This window comes from Cryptotermes secundus, unplaced genomic scaffold (assembly GCF_002891405.2).
Source record: "Cryptotermes secundus unplaced genomic scaffold, Csec_1.0 scaffold565, whole genome shotgun sequence".
NCBI classification, from domain to species: domain Eukaryota; kingdom Metazoa; phylum Arthropoda; class Insecta; order Blattodea; family Kalotermitidae; genus Cryptotermes; species Cryptotermes secundus.
The window spans coordinates 612,141-630,688 of NW_019731581.1; the positions used below are offsets into that span (position 1 = coordinate 612,141).

Here is an 18,548-nt window from a genome sequence, read left to right on the forward strand (position 1 = left end):
AACGCTTATGAATGTGTGCATGTACAGAATGAAGTGAATGAAGACTATTTGAATGTCTGTAGTCGGAAATTCCTGACGAGGTCTGAACACTGTAGTACCTCACACCGCTGCCTCGTCTTCTCTGTGACCCTGACAGACACTCACTGTGTTACGTGGCGTACCGAGTGTGGGTACGTGAGTGTGTTGACCAATCAGCCGTATCAGCAGTGTTACGAGAGGATGACTTCCGGAAGACATGCAAGGCCGTCGACATCACTTGCAGCGCTGGTCTAACTCGGCGCGCGTATCTGCTACAAAGTTCGTACCGGAAGCACTGCCTCTCCTTCCGGTATGATCGTACTCATCCTTATTGCATTTAATTCGTCCAGGCGAAGATACGAATGCAGAGAGAGCGGTTCCTGATGGCACTAAATTCTGTAGCAGGTTTGGGCCAATGGCGACGTTTAGAATCGTGGATCGTACGAGAAAAATTATGTAGTAATTAAAAACTGTTGAGTACAGATTGCTGTCCCTGGCACGTGACGCCGTGTTAATTGGTAGAGAGGTACCAACATTTCGAAGGAACCTGCTATCTCCATCTTCAGGAATACGAGCAAGAGTTGAAGAAGAAATATGGCGAAATAAAATTATGTAAATTATTGTGACGTGACGCCTGAAAGCCGGAATAGTGGAGCCAGAGTAAACGTTTATTGCTAGGCAACGATTCGGTAAACAGACTCCAGCGGCAAAGAATACGTAAGCAAAAATCGAAGCATTGTTGGGCTATAACGGTGGAAACGGTGTTTTCTGTTGGGTCCGCCCCGAGGCTATATAACGAGGATCGCAGACCAGCTGAGGGATAATTGAGGGAGTCTCTTCAGGCGGAGTCGAAGATGATTGAGAAGAGATGGCAGCGAGTTAATTGAGTTGCAAGACTATATAAGAAGACTTCATGTTTTGCAGCTATAGTGAGACTGGTATAATTACTGTGCTGAAATCCGTTGCCAGGATACGACTAGTGAAGACTAATGTGTGTGTAACGGTGAACTCTAAAGTGTGTATCAGCCCTGGGGTCGACTCAGCCTCTAACAAAAATGAGTACCAGGAATCTTCCTGGAGGGTAAAGGGCGGCCGGTGCGCAAGGCTGACAGCCTTACCGCCATCTATGAGCCGATTGTCTAGATAATGTGGGAGCCTCGACGTCTCACAACCCTATGGGCCTCCGCGGCCTGTTACAGGGATAGCTTTACCTCTTTATCTTTAAAAGGCTCGTTGTTTTGTTCACAGAAGTTCGTCTTACATACTGAGCTATTTCTATTAATTTTATTTAAATTCTTCACGTCTATTTCTCTTAGAGTCATTATAAATATTATAACGAAAATGTTATAGACCTGTGTGTCTGCGTAGTCATTAATTTTGAGATAATTTTTGATGAGCTGAGTAAACTCATATTACAGACTGACGATGGAATTGCTGCAAAAAAATCTGCAATCTGATGAAGGCAGCGAGACGGCTGGAATTAGGAGAATTTGCGTCATTCTGAGTGCAGAGCCCATCAATGTTGTACAAGCTACACACTTCACTTCTATACCCTTTTTTTCTTTTTACTTTGAACCTTAACTCGAGCACTTTGTGTGGCACTCAAAGTTAAACAGAACCTTTTACTAGTTGAGCTGACAGGAAAAAAACGTGGCTTTAAAACGGCTACAGGCCTTGCATCTACACGACAGCATTTCATACGTATAACTAAGCGGTTCAGGATCAGTTCGCGAATATCGAAGTGAACTTCTCAAAACTGACGGCCCTGTTTGGCTGACACATCCACAAAATGTTGCGAAGTACACATTCGTTAATTTCGAAAGAAACTGTGAAGAACTCGTGAACGTGTTCACATGAACTGCATTCATATTTTAATATGTAGAGCTTCCCGCTTACACTTCCATTACTTCCGAAATGAAAAGACATCTAGCGTAAATTCATTTGATAAAAATAATGCAATTATTCATATGGTTCCTAGGGGTCATATTCAATCATATTCCAACAGTGTCTTTTATTGTCGCGTGCGTATCCACCCAATCGATTCTGTTCTGGTAACAGAAAGTTCATTACTGTTTTCTTAAGCTCCATTCTAATGGCATCTCTCTATAGAATTGGCGGTGAGCGGTTGCCACTCTTGACTTCGCCTTCGGGAGGCCTCAGGTGACCCCCCCCCACACTTCCTCTGAGTGAATTCTGAGTTAGTATCCTGAACTATACCACGAACTTTTCAGTATCCGTCATAATACATAATCCACAATTCTCCTGTTATTAGATATTATGCAGTGTATACAGTTGACAAATCGTTGTCAAACAAGGTAATACACACATAAGCACACGCTTAATGTGGCCCAAGTTTTGAACCTCTTTTTTTTTCAACATTTTCCTTCCCACCGTGATGTAATTATCCCTTATTGGCGTGGGGCCCGTAGATTGCGTATGACCTATTTCTGATCTGCAGTAGTTCACACATGTTCGCATCATTGCAGCACCTGATAACTCAGCGCGCGATACTTAATTATGTATCTAGCCAAGAGATGGCAGCACCATCTTTGTTTATCAGCAACGAGGAGAAATGCATAGCGCGACCTGCACTTCTGAACCAGCCAGCTGCACGACATACGTTTCGGCAGGCACGCGATGCGTCTGTTGCACTGTGTAGAACTGTCCTAGTGCAGCGAGATCACAATTCAGTGACGTTGAGATGTCGTGAACGAGGGACATTCATCCGAAGTCACGGAATGAATGTGAGAAGTAGTGACAGACTGCAGTGATTTAGTTTTGTAGTCTTCCTGCTGCTTCCAGTGGACGAGTGTTTGACATTAGTGCACTGTAACACAGTAGTGCTATTTCTTCACACTAAATATTTATTTTGTTTTAAAGCCAGTTTCGTTATTAAACATACTGGATATTTTTTAAAATATCGAAAATTTTGGTTTATTGAGAAGCTACGGGATGGTTGTACCTTACGTCAGTTGATATTTCAATTATTCTAAAGTGGACTTTGTTGAAATATTTATATTTTATTCAGAAATGGGAGTGGTAACACACCATAGTACGCAAGTCCTAATGTAATTGTGAGGGGAAGTCGGAAGTACAGCTTTTAGGGTGGGGCGCGACGTTATACACTCAGAAGTGTTACAGACACAATATACAACTCTTCTCTACGTAATAAAACTTAACACTGAAGTTGTGTGACATTCTATTGCTTCTAGCAAGTGATAGGCCTATTTCAGGTCAACTGAACTCGCTCGTGAAAGTACTTTACGTGTAGTTTTACATTTCCTCAGATAAAATAGGGTTACCACCAGAGTGCAGTGCCAGAAACCAGAGTTTCAAATACCAAACAGAGGAGCAGCGAAACTTCAAGACGAAACACTTCACTATTGCTGGAACTTGCACTGACATCATTCACCAGAAGGTTCCACGTTCGCAAGAGAAAATGGCACCCAAGTTACTGAACATTCTGTTGCAGAGAAATGACAGCAATATTGAATGGGGGTTCCAACTTTCAGGTGGAAAAGATCTGGCGAAACCATTGATCATTGTCAAGGTACGTAATTAGGTTTGGAATTTTTCCAAAGGCAGATAAAATGTCGGTACAGAACGTGTATTACGCTGAAACTGCAATTAGGGGGCGTGCTAGCACTGGTAGGGCCTAACAGACCCAATTCTGGTAACACATGAGACCCTATCCCTCATACAGTAAAACGATTATGTTGAGTAGGTGATGAATCAGGTGATAAACGTCTGGCTTGAATTGCTAACAAATACTATTATAGTTTTCTCTTAAACAATACAACAACAAAGTTGCGTCAGTGAGTTAAAAGTTAAAGTTATCTCTGTAACAGACCGTGGAGGCCCATAGGGTTGTGAGACGTCGAGGCTCCCACATTTTCTAGACAATTGTCTCACAGATAGCGGTAAGTTTGTCAGCCTTACGCGACGTACCGCCAGGAAGATTCCTGGTAGTCATTTTTGTTAGAGGCTGAGTCGACCCCAGGTCCATAGTGCGGCTGGAAGGCATCAGGTCAGTTGAAAAATCCAATGACTTCATTGCGAATCGAGCTAGTGACATTACTGCTTGTAGCATAGCGCCTCAATCAACCATGGTACCCTGCGCCAAAAGTTGGGTCAATGTTAAAACGAAATTACACGGTTATGTTGGGTACGCGGCAATTGACATTACACTTTTATCCCAAACAACAAATGGCGCAGCTGAGTCAGTAAGAGATCAGATTAAATTTATTTTCTTAAACAATAAAACAACGTAATTGGTTCTTTAATGAACCTGATCAGACTTCTTTCCTCAATCATAAAGCGATGGAGTTGAGCCCCTTAACAAACCAGGGCACACAGTTAAATCAAATCGGTAAACAAAACCGTGTTACCCTTCTCTTGTAAACAATAGAAACAACAAAGTTGTGCGGATAACAAATCAGCTTACATGGCCAAATTGAGTAGGCAACAAACAGGATTTCATTTCTGTCATAAAGAGTCGAGTGGCAAAGTTGAATATGCAACAATTTAAACTATATTTCTCTCCACAATCTGCAACAAATAGGATCGCATTTCACTCCTAGACAATAGAAGTTCAGAGTGTTTTTAAATTGTCTTCTAAACAACTGAAAGTCTAAGTTGGATCAATTACGAACAGTAGCCACGTTAGTTCAAGGAAATTAAATATTGACTTGCTTTTGAAGTGATGCTTGATGCTAGAACAATTACAGAGAGGATATTTCTGAGCTTGCCGCTAATCGCTCAGCCAGTCCAGTAGAAAAGAGAGAAAAGCTTCTCGTGTCAACTCGTTCCGCGCATGCGAGAACCCGTAAGAATTTGACTAACACAGATGCCAACAAAACACAAACAAAACCCACCCACACTACAACTATTTGCCGGCACGGTATCTAGGAAGATAACGCCAAAGTACAAGTAGACTACAAAACAAGCTGCTTAGGATGAGGATGTGGCCTGGATTGGACTGGCTTAGGACAGTCTCCCGTTGTGGGATCCTGTCAATGTGGCAGTGAACTTTATAGTTTCATGAAAGTTCGGGATTTTTTTCGACCAACGGTTTGATTGTGGGCTCACGAAGAAGGACTGTTCCACACACATTTATTAAGGAAATTTATTGAATCATTGCGTCAATCTAAAATCACAAATACCGACAATCAAACTCTCATAACCTACAAATAGGATGTCATTTTGACAGCTGTGACATTGAGAATGGACTTGGTACGCGGAGAATATCTTTTTTCGGGGTGCAAGAAAAATCGAAAAGACGAAAATTAAGCGATTAAATAAATAATAGTAATTGTTTAAGAAATTCTTGTTCTGAAACTCGAAATCTGTGCTTGCTAAAATATTGTTCATGACAGGAAATATTCAAAATTATTTTTAGCAAGAAATTCCAACTTGTAGAGGATCAGTTGCAAAAATGATCAGTTTCAATGGAAAGACATGAAGTTCGCTTGAATATTTACCCGGGAAATTTGAGCGGTATAATTATTATTTATGACTTCCATCTTCTTGCGTCACAATTCGGTCTCCATCTGTACTCCATACGCCACAGCTGCGACACCGTTTCTGCGCACAATTTATAACTACCGAATTGGCATGCAGGATCTGTAGTACAGCAAGAGCTTGTTGGAACTGAGGCAAATTGCCAGGATACTGGGGGGGGGGAACCCTTGAAGGTCCTGAGTACGATAAATGTATGATAACCGAATCGTAAAATGACCTTTGTTCGTTCTTTGAAAGAAATGCAATAAAACAAATAAGTTTGATACAACACGAACCGAATAGAAAACAAAAATTGGAGGGGGCAGAAACAGCAAAGTAAAGTGAAGTAAAAAGTAAACGTAGCCCTGTAACAGGCCGTGGAGGCCCATAGGCTCCCACATTTTCTAGACAATCGGCTCATAGATTGCGGCAAGGTTGTCAGCCTTACGCGCCGGCCGTCCTTTACCTCCAGAAAGATTCCTGGTACTCATTTCTGTTAGAAGCTGAGTCGACCCCAGGGCCATAGTGCGGCTGGAAGGATTAGGTCAATTGAAAAAAAAAAATCACCAGTTCGGGATTCGATCCAAAGTCATTTTATAAGCATGCGTACAAAATTAAGGGGGATCCAGAGCCAGATGGCGAGGTGATCCCATAAGCCTGCAGATAGAAGCAGAAGAGGGCTGGCCTGTCCGTCTGTCTGAATGCAGGAAGGAGACTACGGGGCAAATTCCGTTTTGTCCGTGTGCATACCCTCTGCCTTACAGAAAGCTGCTATCGACTTTCTCAAGAAGATAGAGCAGGTCTAGTTAACTTTTGCAACATTTACTTACTTCTCTAGCGGGTACAAGAAACAAGATCAGTTCTGATGCGTCTCTCTCAACACATCTGTAAGGTTAGAGGCAAAGTCATCCCTGTGCTTATCTAATTAAGCATCACCTCATGAAGACGTATAGGGGCGTAGAGGTGTAGCTCCAACATTCTTAACGTCTGCACTAGATGGAAGTGAATGGTCAGCTTAACGTCCCTACAGGGAAGCAACCCCGCATTACTCATTGTATGGTAGGATGGTTGTGCCCTAGTAGGGGGGGGGGAGCTTGACGCTTACTTACTTACTCATGGAACTGAGCCCTTCTGGAGGAGCCGCCAATTCTGCAGCTACTCAAGAATTTCCCAGCATTTTATGGAACCTGAAGGTTCATTACCGTGTTCACAAGATCCCTCCACTGGTCCCTATCCTGAGCCAGATAAATCCAACCCATACCATCCCATTCTATCTCTCTAAGATCCATTTTATTATTGTCCGCCCATCTATATCTTGGTTTTCCCAGTGGTCTCTTTCCTTCTGGCTTTCACACCAATATCTTATACGCATTCCTCTTCTCCCCCTTCTTGTTACATGCCCTGCCCATCTCATTCTTCTTGACTAGACGCTGTGGAGTAAATAATATTTAGCCATGTCAGGAATCGAACACTGATTCCTCGGTCGTCCAATCCGTAGCCCAGTCGCTGTTTTCAACAGATCCATATTAAAAAAGAAAGAAAGACGTTTCGGAGAAGAGGACGAAAGAAAGAGAATGAGAAGGGAGTAGGAAAGGAAGAACCAACAGGAAGCGGTGCGGGGCGAGGCACGCCTGTACGTCTCAGAATGCCAGACTCTTGCGAAAAGTGGGTCACTGATTGTTCCTATTTATAGGCTTATGGAGACGGTCGCGTCGATTTCGTTAGCTCCCGGGCTGCCAGATCACAAGCCCGTAACCTACTGACAGGCCTCAGATACTGAGGCAGCCGAAGAAATACTCTTGATTAGCTGGAAACCGTGGGCTCATTCCCGCAATCAGCAAGGGCCAGCCACTGTACCCTGTCTTCATGATATATTTCCACAAAACATGTTTAAACTTCGAGACGAGCATCTTTTCTAGGGGTAAGAGGGCCACAGCGTGAAGCTAGCCACTCATCTCCATCAATCGATTGCTGAGATTAATTCGCGGAGCTTTACCATCTTTCTCGCTATCCGCTTTCGTGGTGTGGCGCGTGTAAAGCGGGGAGTTTTACCTTTTACTGCCGAGTTTCATGTTCCCCAACAGTAATTTCGTGATCCTACTTGTCCCACGTGTTCTCAGTCTTCTTACTTTCATCGCCGTAAGATGGTTAGGCGAAGCGAAAAGTTATGCACTCCTTTTATATAATTCCAAGTTAGTTCATCTTTATTAGGTCCAAACGTTGTCCTTAGAACCTTATTTTAGCATGATAATCAGAGACCAAGTTACATACTTATTACAAAGCAAGAGGCACAAGTTGAATCATATGTGCAATGTATTTATAGTAAAGACGGTAAAATACCCATTCACTCACTCACGGAGCTGAGCCCTACTTGAGGAGCCGCCAATTCTGCAGCTACTGAAGAAGTTCCCAGAATTTTATGGAACCCGAAGGTTCATTACCGTGTTAACAAGAGCCCTCCACTGTCCCTATACTGAGCCACATCAATCCAATCTATACCATCCCATCTTATCCTCTCTAAGATCCATTTTAATATTGTCCACCCACCTACGTCTTGGTCTTCCCAGTGGTCTCTTTCCTTCTGGTTTTCCCACCAATATCCTACATGCATTCCTCTTCTCCCCATTCGTGCTACATGCCCTGCCCACCTCATACTCCTTGATTTGACCATTCTAATTATACTTCGAGAAGAGTACAAGTTATGAAGCTCCTCGTTATGCAGTTTTCTCCAACCTCCTGTCACTTCACCCTGAGTGAACTATATGAGACATTTTCAGAGTTTATTCATCTAAGTGTGCGTGTAGTAGACAGCAGTAATATCTGCAACTAACCCCATGATACGGTCTTCCTTGAGCAGCTCAAATTTATTCAGGATACAATAGTTATGAAAATAATATCAGATTTGAACTAACAGCCAAATGAAATCCACACATGTCCTCTGTGATGGGACTGCAAGTTGGGCCTACTGAATAGTGAAGCAGGGTGCACACATGTTTTCCCGTGATAAGTCAAAGCAAGCAGCTATCAGAAATCTGTCCACACTCTTTCACATAGCTCAAGCAGCAGTCCACTGTGTGTCAAGTGCAGACACTAGCAAGGTCCATTTAGCGCGGCATAGCGGACAATCGTCCTGCCAACTTCCGGTTGCTTCTAGTGCAACTGGCACCGTGTTTTCAAGTCTGCAAATCTTTCCTTCAACACCTCTGAAATGACTGAATCAGTCCTACCAACCTTCCAAACTTCCTGTTACGGAACAATATAATTAATGTGAAAATATTTGGATCTAAAAGAAATGAAGTTTTGGGGATATTTACGATAGGCCTATTACGTAAAAAGCAAATCCCTAATTTGTACGTACACAAGACACGGTATAGCTGGGTTTTTGAATCAAGTACGTTACAAAGATTTGGACGAATAGTTCAGAATAAAACACAAGAATTGAATACAAAATTCTGGCAAAAAGATTTAAATCTATCCTTGTAATAGACCGTGGAGGCTCCCACATTTACTCTAGACAATCTGCTCACAGATGGCGGTGAGATTGTCAGCATTACGCACCGGCCGTCTTTTAACCCCAAAAAGTTTCCTGGTACTCATTTCTGTTAAAGGCTGGGTCGACCCCAGAACCATAGTGCGGCTGGAAGGATTAGGTCAATTGAAAAATCCAATGATCTCATTGGGAATCTAACCCATGACCATCCGGCTTGTAGCATAGTGCCTCAACCTACTACGCTACCTCGTGCCTCCACACTGTAACATTCGTTTCAGTGCGTAAGTAACGCGACAGTAGCAGGGGCTTGGGGCTAGGTTTGTCGGACACGTAACGCGTAAGCTCGCTTGACGGTCCCTGTCCAGCGACATTGCAGAAAATTTGTAATGTGTATAGGCTACTGGCCTGTCGACTACACACGACTCCAAACGCACGCCATACCAGTTGACCCCACCAGCCAGTCAGTGTCCCTCTTGCCTGACCGGCTGAACGATTTTTGGCACGCTGTCAGGCAATGTTCTTGTAATTTGTAAGAGGCTACCCTCGCCCACATTTCCATACCTACTTACATGAAAGAAAAAGGAGTATAGCTCCACCATTTTTGACTTCAGCACCAGTTGGAGGTGAGTGGTCACCTGCCTGTCGCTTTACCCCTCGGTTCCACTGGATAAGAGGCTGGGTGGGCCCCAGAGCCGGTCTGGACTTTATGGAAATTTTTCCCCTTCCGGGATTCGAAACCTAGGCGTCCAGCCTGTAGTCAGTGGCTACCACAGCGTACCACGTATAATTATCTCATTAGAGATTATAACCTCTCCCATTAAATAACCTAAGATGCAATCCAGTAAGCAATCAAACAATCACACAATTTACAATCTCCCAGCCTTTTATACTTCATGGTGAAGGTTTCGTAAGTTCGGGTCTATTAAGTCTATATACGTAAATTCGCTACGAATTCTACACTGTCCGCGTGTTACTGACGTGGCTCTGTCTGTAGAAGATGCATTTTAGATGGCAATTTGCCACTGTACATGCACCTTGACATTATGCTCTGTAACATCGGAGGGTCTAAAGTTATCGATCGAGTTTAATTTTGGTTCCAAATGGCACAGCATAATCCTTACTTGATATGACCCTGCCGGGAATCGAGCCGAAATTCCTCGGCTGGCCAGCCCGTAGCCCGTCGCTATGCCGACTGAGATATCCCTGCTCCCAATACGGAAATAAACAAAGAAGGGAAAGAAGGAAGGCAGAAAGAAAGAACAAAGAAAAGCGGAGAAGAAAGATGGTCCCCAAATTCGTGAAGTGCTGTAGGGACCGAGAGACTGCTCAAGTTCAACTGGCGCCTTCAGCTCTCTGTTGGCGTAACGTGGAACTACTACATCTTGGCCTCTGCCCACAGATTGCGACACTGACTCTGCGGAATACAAATAGCAAATGCGAAGGTGGATAGTGGAGGACCCAGTCTCACACAGTTCACTTCGTTTCCTGCTTTTACTAATATTCCATCAATCCAACAACAACAACAACAACAACAACAACAACAACAACTTACTTGCTTATGGAACTGAGCCATTCTTGAGAAGCAAAATCTGCAGCTACTCAAGAATTTCCCAGCATTTTATGGAACTCGAAGGTTCATTACCGTGTTCACAAGAGCCCTCCACTGGTCCCTCTCCTGAGCCAGATCAATCCAATCCATCAATAATAATAATAATAATAATAATAATAATAATCACAACAGGCAGGCCTTTCTGAATCTCTTATATTACTACGAGGGTAAGCGGTGGAGTAGTGGGTTGAGGCACTATGCTACACGACGGAAGGTCGCGGGTTCAATTCCCGATGAGGTCATTAGATTATGGGTCTGGGGTAGACTCAGACTCTAATAATGCTATGAATTTCTCTGAGGGTATAGGGCGGCCGACGCAGAAGGCTGACCTCACCGCCATCTGTGAGCCGATTTTCTAGAAAATTTGGGAGCTTCGGCGTCTCACAACCCTATGGGCCTCCACTGCCTGTTTGTCACAGGGATAGCTTTACCTTATGGTTACTATGTTCATATGTATATTTACGTGAAAAATCAGCTGAATGTATGAACAGATTTTTTCCAAACATGGTCGTAGTGTGAGTCCTAAAAGTTTATTTTGAACCAGGTTAAATTATCAGTGTTACCAGCAGATTAATATGAACACCGCGACGTTGGCTGTGTTACTGTTATAGTTACCGAACCCTCCTCATGTCTCTAGGAGACCTCTGAGCAAAATTAGGCAAAAGTTTCCCGCCCAAGTAGTTTCCAATGCCTCCGGTAGATGGGGAAGTATCGGGAACCACTGCCAGCTTTGCTGGCTGAGCGGGGCTAATAGCGAGCACCAGTACCGGCAGGGTATGGCGACTGGTAGAATATCAAAAGGGGGACGTACAACAGACTATTAGTCGCGGTGCATGGGGAAACCGACCCCCTCCAATAATAATAATAATAATAATAATAATAATAATAATAATAATAATAATAATAAATACCGAACCCTGCAGGCAGGTCCCGCCTGTACTGTCAGCACTTTCGTTATTTTCCTCAGTTCTTTTGCGACAAAGTGCCTGGATAACACATTAAAATAGACCTCTATTTCTTCCTATGATTTCATTATATTACACAACCCCAAAATCAATTAACCTAGGCCTGCCTATAAAATTACACCTTCTGGAAGCTTTCAAGTCAAAATGTTTTAAGTCATTTATCGTTCCCCATTCATGGATTTTTTTTTTATTTCTACTGACCAATCTCGAAACACCGAGCAATCCACTGTACCTTCGGAAGGCCGGATTTAAGGGCCTCCACAAAACTCAAATAGAATCCACATATTACATTGAGACACTTCTGTAAAAGTCACGAAACGTGATTGTGTTAGTAGCTATTATAGAAAATACGAAACAAAAAATTTCATGACCTACATTTTTACCGAAAGTACCCTCCACATCTTGATTATCTTGAACCCCCTCCCCAAACTTGTTATCCAGCCTTGACCTTCAGCACCCTCAAGGACATATTTTACAAATTTTTTTTTTTTTCTGACGTACTGGTACAGATATCTGCTTTACGGTGATCAGATCTATTAAACACAAGCACACAAATGAGAAGGCTGTGAGCGAATATATCGACTTTCTACTGTACTGAATAGTTCCACTGTTTCAGTGTGCCATCTACCGGAATTCAAGCAACTACTTGGAGACAGTGGCAAAGTTCCAACAAACGATCAACTTCGAACGTTCGGTCAGCAATGTAGAAAAAGAGAAATCAGGAGTATAACTCCTTAAAATATATAATTTCAAACATGCATACAAGTTCAAGAATAACTTATAATATTTTAATAAATTCAGAGATTGAAAAAGCACACACATTATACTCTGTACTGTATGTTAATGTTGGGTGGGGGGGTCTATAAATAATCTTGTAACTCCTTCCGACTGTCCTGATTTGAATTGGCGTTGAACCAAATAAATTACTTACGTAATGAGGGCAATTGTTTAAGATGAACAGATTACATTAACCGTTTTAAGAGTTATATTTGTCAGGTTTAATTACCTCAGCAAATTGTCGATATAAATATAATTTCTCACAATTGAAAGAAGTAATATTTCACTCTGTTTGCTACTTACATGCTTTCACGCTGGTTTTATTCTTCAAAACTGAAGATGGAGGCGACATATTGCTTCGAAAAATCGTTTGACTCCCAACGGTCTACAAGACAGCTTGCATGTGTCTTCCTTTCCTATTTCCTTCTAGGTATTAAATACTCGTAAAAGGTAAAAAGGTAAAGTTATCCATGTAACAGGCCGTGGAGGCCCATAGGGTTGTGAGACGTCGAGGCTCACACATTTTCTAGACAATCGGCTCATAGATGGTGGTGAAGATGTCAGCCTTACGCGCCGGTTACCCTTTACCCGCCGGAAGATTCCTGGTACTCGTTTCTGTTAGAGGCTGAGTCGACCCCAGGGCCATAAGTAGGATTAGGCAAATTGAAAAATCTAATTCTGTATTCTCTCTTCTTCTGAGATGTTTGATAGGCACGGAGTATGGGGCTTTGGATATCGTTCAACCGACTGAGGATGTGGTTTAGTGACCAGCTCTCGTGAATATGCTAAAGAAAGTTTTGCATTTCTTCAGTCATCAGTAATCTGTCAGACGACAGGTCCACAGTCCCTTCCAAAACAGTTCCTCCATTTAATGCGATCTAGAGCTTTCTCCTTCAAATGACAGTATCCTCTTCTGTCCCCAAGGTCATCCAGCATCTTCTTACGTATTCTTCCTCGTCTTCTGGTCACTTCTATCCGCCCCTCTATCTTTCCTTCAATAACTTTTTTTAGAAGGCAGTTACCGAGTAAGATATGACCAATCCAATTAGCCTTCCGTTTTCTTATTTCGTGTAGGATATTCCTCTGCTCACTGACTCTAATTAACACTTCTTCATTTCTCACATAATCGGTCCAACTGATCTTCTCCATCCTTCTCCAACACCACATTTCGAAACTTTCCAGATGTTTCTGATCTACTGCCCTAAGCGTCCATGTTTCAGCCCAATTCAGAGCCATGCTCCAAATGTAGCATTTCACTAGTTTCTTTCTCAAATTTTAGTCCAATTGTATTTCTTAATGGAAGAAAATTCCTTGGACTATGAACGAGATCAACTTCTCACTATGAACTCGCCTCCATTGGCTAAATTATGAAAAATCTCTATTGTTTATAAACTTCCTCTTCGAGTCTATGTACGAGTAGTGTAGTTCCCTACTGTTTGTTAATTCTGTTGACAGCAGATGTACTAACGGGGAAAGCAAATTCGCAAAATAATTCAGCTAGGAACTCGGTGTACGAAACACAGAACATCCTTGCACTCCTGTTGTTCTATTCACTTGAAAGGTTGATCTTATAAATTTGGCAAAGAAAGTGACATCGTTTGGACCACCTCGTAGTCACGTGAGTGACTGCTATATTTATTTGCAGTGAATTTGCATTTGTATACAAACTGAACAAGACAATTCCGAAAGGTACAGTTTCAGATATGAACTGAGCTGAAGTATGAAAACAAACGAATCATCTGTTGAGGTTATCTTGCTTACTGACAGGTCTATTATGCGCCATGACTGTGGGCCTAGCAGGTGCTGAGCCCAGAGCAAGACTTTTTGTTTATTAATTTCCCAAAATATTTATCGTCATTTCAATGATATGAACAACAGAGAACATTATAATGCATACAAAGATTTTTCAGGAATAACACGGGGGTTCACGTAAACCAACCAACTAGCTTCATGGACCTAGAAGTTGCCAGTTGTGCGGCCACTCAAGAACTTCACAGCATTTTGTGGAATCCGAAGGTTCATTACCGTGTTCACAAGAGCCCTCCACTGGTCCCTATCCTGAGCCAGATCAGTCCACCCTATCCCGTCTCACTGACATTTATCTTGATATTATCCGCCCACCTACGGCTTGGTCTTCCCAGTGGTCTCTTTCCTTCTGGAATTTCTCTTCTCTCACATTCGTGCTACATGCCCTGCCCATCTTATCCTCCTTGACTTGGTCATTCTAATTATATTTGGCCAAGAGTACAAGTTATGAAGCTTCTAATTATGCAGTTTTCTCCAACCTCCTGTCACTTCACCTTCCTTCCATCCAAATATTCTCCTCAGCACCCTGTTCTCAAACACCCTCAGTCTATGTTCCTCCCATAACGTCAGAGACCAAATTTCGCACCCATACAAAACCACAGGCAAAATTATAATTTCATAATATTGTAATTTTTACGAGAAGAAGCCTCTGGCAAGCTACACGCATAGGCACATATTTTAATTTCAAAGGCTTAGAGTCTATGAGTGTAATGTCTCTCTGGTTTCAGTACAACACGAAGCCAAAATATTTATATTTCAAATAAATATGTTATATCTGTGGACTATCGTCCGCATTGTACAACATGGGCCAGTTCTGTCGGTTCCAGCGTCTAACACTTCTGAGGCAAACTGCTCTGGGAGGCATTTAGCACACGTGTAATACCGTGGATTTCCATTTTGGAGGTGGTGGGTTTTAATTTTTGAGCCTGTACTGTTGAGACAGCATCTAAGGAAGAATGAATAAACCTTGCGTGTCACCTAATCTGGCCAGTTTACTGTTGCAGGTGCTGCCCTCTACGCTTGCTTCCCAGTACTTCGTTCCCGGCGATATAGTTCTGGGAATCCAGGGCCACAGCGCCAGAGACTTGCTCCACATGGAGGCCGTAGACCTGGTGCGCCAGCCCGTGAAGAGTTTGGAGCTGCTGGTCCAAAAGGCAGAGCATACTCCGGCAAGCATATGGGGTCCAGAGCCTGTTCTGAAGAGACCAGCTGAATGGCTTAGGCAGTCACTGTCGCCAGCTACAAACGCTTATCCCAAGTTTAAAGTAGGATACAGACCAACAAGTGTACAGAACAATCATTTTGACGCTGTCAGCCACAGTGGCCTCCAGCAACAGCCATCAGTAAGGGCTGCTTACACACCCACGGCCCTCGACAGCAGACTCACCAGGAATGGATTTGAAACCCCCGGAAAGATACCACAGACAAGACATCAGGCGTCCTCTGCAATACGACAGGTAGCCAGTGACTTCAATCAGGCATTTACTACGGACATAAGTCACTATTGTGATAATACACAGTATTTAAACTCTAAGATTCCAAAAGGGAAGCATAATTTACAAACACCGCGGGGAAGTTATGAAATGAGTTCAGATACACCAGAACAAACTAATCACATGTATGGATATCAACTTCAAGAGAGATTTCAATACACAAACAAATCAGTAAGATCAACACATCCTCAGATGGCTCAAAATGTACATCTGAAGCAGGAACATATTCAAAATGACCCTGATAACCCTAACAGAAACGTGGCTGAAAATACGAAGGAGCAACGTAGCAGAGATGCAGGAGAATGTAAGGTTAGACCTGTAACGGAGAGGCCAAGAATTTCAGCCACATCTGATATATTAAAGAGACCTATTTCTCCTGAATTTACAACCTTCCCAAATAGCAAAAGTAACAGCTTGTTAAAGTTGGTCTTAAGTAAATCCCTTTTAAATTATTCTCCTCAAGATTTTGAAAAAATGAAAGCATCTGTTGCGGAAACTTCCGACGAGAGTGAGGGCGCTGAAGACAGCGACACGGAGGAGGACGAGGATGTAGGCAGCACGTCATGTGACTCCTCTCTCGCCACAAGTGGTAGCGCCATATTCGAGAGGTACTGGGTGGCCGAAAATGAAGAGGGAGAGTTATCGGACGACAGTGAACTGCGACAATACACGTCTCCTCGTTCATTGGGCAGGAATAGCAGCGCAACTTCGGCGTCATCCCTTTTCTCAGACTCAACAACCTCTACTTCAGACAATTATACGGGGTAAGGAGTGTAATGTATTGTATTAAGCATTGTTGCGAGTGTGACCAGCCCAAAACAATACTGTCCACAAGCACTTTGCACGAACTGAGAGAGACGAGATAAGTTTTGCAACAACGGACACTATTTCCCCTTTCAGTCGCCGAGTAAATGGCTTCTAACACTTCTGACGCTTATTCTGGAAGTCCTTAGTTAGGGTTTCGGCCGGAACACCTGGTACTGAGGAAAACCTGCCCTGTACAGCGAGTAGTTATAAGGCGGTATAGCTTAATCGGTATAGCACCGGGCTACGGACCGGGATAGCTCAGTCGGTATAGTAATGGACTACTGCATGGACAACCGGAGTCCGTTTTCCGGCAGGGGCAAGAGATTTTTTCTCTATTCCACAGCTTAGAGACCGGCTCTGGGGTCCAGCCAGCCTGCTATCAACTGAGTACTGAAGATTTTTTCCTCGGGGGCAAGGCTGCCGAGGCGTAAAGCTGACTACTCACCACCACTTAGTACGAGGTGAAGAATAGTGTAGCTCTACTTCGTCTCTGTCCCCATATGACTTTCATTTGGGAGTCAGTTGAGTAGCGGGATATTCACCGGACAGTAACGATATGAGCACAGAGGCTGAAGAAACTTCATTGTTAAGATCCGTTACGAGGAAACGGCTAATAAAAACAAATTTGGAAGATCTGGCGTGGGCTGTAGTGATTTGTAAAGTGCGGGGATTAGCGATAGCGTTATAATTGCTTGTAGTTCCGAGTGGTGTGTATAAGTGGTTAATAAATCCATTCACCGATCGAAACCCTGTCGAGAGTCACACTCCAGTATATGACAATGGTGTCAGAAGCCCGGGGACAACTTTGCACGGGCGATATTGCAGTCGGGGTGTGTGCACATGGGGCAATTTGTTGATTTGCTTGTGGAGGCGGTTTCTAACGCATGCAGACGGAGCGGTTTGACACCCGCAGTGTGAGCACAGCGTGGGCGGCTTGGCGACCGACAGATATTTCTGGCATATTTGTGAGGGGCACGTATATTGGCATTTACTCCTGTAGAGGCATGCACAACTGCACGACGTGGAGTGACGAGGACAGAAAATTGCGATTTGGGCATGAGTCCATCAAGTGTGGGCCCACACACCGTACAGCCCGCAGGTGAACTTCCTGAGTTACGCTTGGGCCCCAGAAGCGGCTGCCTCATTTCTTCAGGTTTTGTTACGTTATGCCTCCCAACTAGCAGTATAGAACGGCAATGAAACATGCCTGCTATAAGGAGATAGAGACATGAGGTCTCTGCGACCACTGTCGGGGTGTCTGACGGTAACAAAAGGAACAGAACGAAAAGGAAATTACGTAATTGTGCAAGAAAGGATGACCCCTAAACGTTTGCCGTGACAAAAAGTTGTTCCCGGGCCTAATTAATTAAGCACTACTTACTTACCTACTCATGGAGCTGAGCCCTTCTGGAGGAGCCGCCAATTCTGCAGCTACTCAAGAATTTCCCAGCATTTTATGGAACCTGAAGGTCCATTCCCGTGTTCACAAGAGCCCTCCACTGGTCCTTATCCTGAGCCAGATCAATCCAACCCATACCATCCCATCCTATATCTCTAAGATTAATTTTAATATTGTCCACCCACCTACGCCTTGGTCTTCCCAGTGGTCTCTTTTCTTATGACTTTCCCACCAATATTATTTATTTTATTATTATTAGAGGGGGTGGGTTTCCCCGCGACTAATAATCTATTGTACGTCCCTCTTTGATATTCTACCAGTCGCTATACCTTACCGGTACTGGTGCGTGCTATCAGCCCCGTTCAGCCAACGAGGTCCGCCCTCGGTACCTGATACTTCCTCAATCTACCAGAGGTATTGGAAACTACTTGGGCGGGAAACTTTTTGCCTAATTTTGCTCAGAGGTCTCCTAGAGACATGAGGATCTTTTACGTGCCGTAAATCTACGACACGGGACCCACGGCTTAAAGTCCCTCCCGGAGGACTAGTTACCTGAATTTTTCCGCCCTTAAAAATTCCACGACCTCCGCCGGGTTTGAACCCGTTCCCACCAATATCCTTGATGCATTCCTCGTCTCCCCATTCGTGCTACATGCCCTGTCCACCTCATCCTCCTTGACTTGAT

General features: G+C 43.5%; 1 protein-coding gene across 1 annotated transcript; it reads left to right on the plus strand.

Moving 5' to 3' along the window:
• The first annotated feature begins 2,732 nt into the window (after window positions 1–2,732).
• LOC111867217 lies at window positions 2,733–17,056 on the plus strand. The gene is made up of 2 exons (XM_023856853.2): window positions 2,733–3,568; window positions 15,169–17,056. The coding sequence occupies exons 1-2, from the start codon at window positions 3,458–3,460 to the stop codon at window positions 16,423–16,425; spliced, it is 1,368 nt and encodes a 455-aa protein (XP_023712621.1). The 5' UTR covers window positions 2,733–3,457; the 3' UTR covers window positions 16,426–17,056.
• Window positions 17,057–18,548: the final 1,492 nt, after the last annotated feature.

Excerpts from the sequence above, each read along its gene's own strand:
- LOC111867217 (XM_023856853.2), top strand. The coding sequence starts at position 3,458 with ATGGCACCCAAGTTACTGAACATTCTGTTGCAGAGAAATGACAGCAAT. Across the intron at positions 3,569-15,168 it reads AACCATTGATCATTGTCAAG|GTGCTGCCCTCTACGCTTGC; the intron begins GTACGTAATTAG and ends TTACTGTTGCAG.